This window comes from Etheostoma spectabile, chromosome 2 (genome assembly GCF_008692095.1).
Source record: "Etheostoma spectabile isolate EspeVRDwgs_2016 chromosome 2, UIUC_Espe_1.0, whole genome shotgun sequence".
NCBI lineage: Eukaryota > Metazoa > Chordata > Actinopteri > Perciformes > Percidae > Etheostoma > Etheostoma spectabile.
This window is the reverse complement of record NC_045734.1, coordinates 21,154,259-21,155,969: the sequence shown is the minus strand read 5'-3', so window position 1 is coordinate 21,155,969 and position 1,711 is coordinate 21,154,259. Positions and strand designations below refer to the sequence as shown.

The following is a 1,711-nucleotide window of genomic DNA, read 5'->3' as shown; positions in this document are numbered from 1 at the left end:
TCACAATCCTGCGAGCTGTTCTGTCATTTGATGCCTTTTGGAGATTTTCTTGGCTTCTTGGATCTTTTCTTGGCTTCTGAATGCCCATTAATACAAACTTTTGCCCGGGGTGCCCAAACTTTTAACCCCCACTGTATAAAAATTGAAGGCAAAGGGTAGTAATACCAGACATTGATGTGATTTTGATTTCATTCTCCTCATCATTATTATTTATATCTTTGAATGCATTCTTAGTCTACAGCATTTTTTTCACACCTTCAAGACTTTTGACTTACAACATAGCATACACCGATTGCACTCAGCTTAAGCAAAGCTCTGCCGGCACAAAGGAGGTAAAAAAAACAGGAGTGAGTCGGTTTATTCTCCCTGTTCGGTGACTCAACTCAAGTTAATTAACCGGCTCTTCGGTCAGTTCTTCAACACTAGTGTTGAAGTTCTGCCCTATTTTAGCTACAGACAGTCAAAAGAGAGCATGGCAGCTGCCATATATTTTTAATATTTTAAATCCTGTATGAAAAAACAGTCTGTCTTGACTTTACTGGCTTTTCTAGATGACCTAAGTTAGCTGTGGTGAAATATGCAGGGGACTTTAAAGAAAGCACTAAGCTGTTCTTTTATAACAAAAACAAGAATTGATTACTCTCGTTATTTTAGCACTAGACAATATAGACACTAGCTGGAAGACTGTGAAAGAGACCAGTGACACACTAAACTTTTTTTTTCAACCGTTACGAGCACTTTCATACAGCCTTATTGTAGATGGAAGGAATTAATTGTAAACCGTTACTGCATTATTATGGAGCTGGAACGCCACTAATGTGATTGATCTTTGCCATGGCTCGTGCATCTGGTTTGGTCAGTGGAGACTCCTGTCCCTCTACTCATAGTAACATCAACATTTCCTGCCTCATAGATGGGCATGTCTCCCTCCAGGATGCCCCAGGCCCAGGGCATGATGGCCGGGCATGGTGGTGGTAACATGGTAGGCCAGACGGCCAGCCAGGGGCAGTTTCTGGCTCAGACCCAGTTTCCTCCAGGATCAACTGCAGGCGCTGCAACTGGTGCCATGAATGTCACCGTGGGGCCTGGCATGGGTCAACCCCCCGCCCAGGCTGCCGTCACCCAGGTGAGACATGATGAGGAGTGTGGAACTGTACAAATCAAGTCGGATAACTGATTGGTTTGGCTGTTTTCATGCTCTCCTTATAGTTGCTACGTACTGAATGTGTGCTAATTCCAACCAGCTGCTGCGGAACTAAAATGCCAACTACTTCCACCAGTCATACTACACACTAATTCTTAAATTGTTCTCGTACCAATCCCAGAATGCTCTCTAAACTCCAATTGTGTGTGTGGTGTTGTGTTTGTCTGGTTGACCTCATGACTGTACGCGCGTCTGCTAATCGTGTGTGTGCGCGTATGTTCGCCTGTCCTTGTGTGTGTCCTTTTCTCCAGCAGCAGCAGCAGAGCGCTAACCTCCCCATGAATGCACTTGGCCTCTCGCTGGGCCCTCAGCTAGCCTCCTCTCAAACCCCCTTGCACACCACGCCTCCGCCTGCTGCCTCCTCTGCTTCCACAGCTGGGGAGGCTACTAACCTGCCGCATCCCCAGCCCTCCAGCCGCAGCTCCACCCCCACCCTCCCTGGCCCTGTCCCTGCCCGGGGTGCCACCCCACCCCACCCCAACCAGCCCCAGCCCCAGTCCCAACCCC

The 1,711-nt window shown here is 47.9% G+C and overlaps 1 protein-coding gene across 2 annotated transcripts in view; it reads left to right on the top strand.

Annotated features, from left to right (window-relative positions):
* Positions 1 to 1,711, top strand: part of crebbpa (CREB binding lysine acetyltransferase a) — a 54,462-nt gene that overhangs the window by 36,442 nt on the left and 16,309 nt on the right. For both annotated transcript variants that reach the window (XM_032543560.1, XM_032543551.1), the window contains one exon: positions 914 to 1,126. In XM_032543560.1, coding sequence (XP_032399451.1) covers positions 914 to 1,126 — 213 coding nt within the window. The remainder of the gene's footprint in view (positions 1 to 913; positions 1,127 to 1,711) is intronic.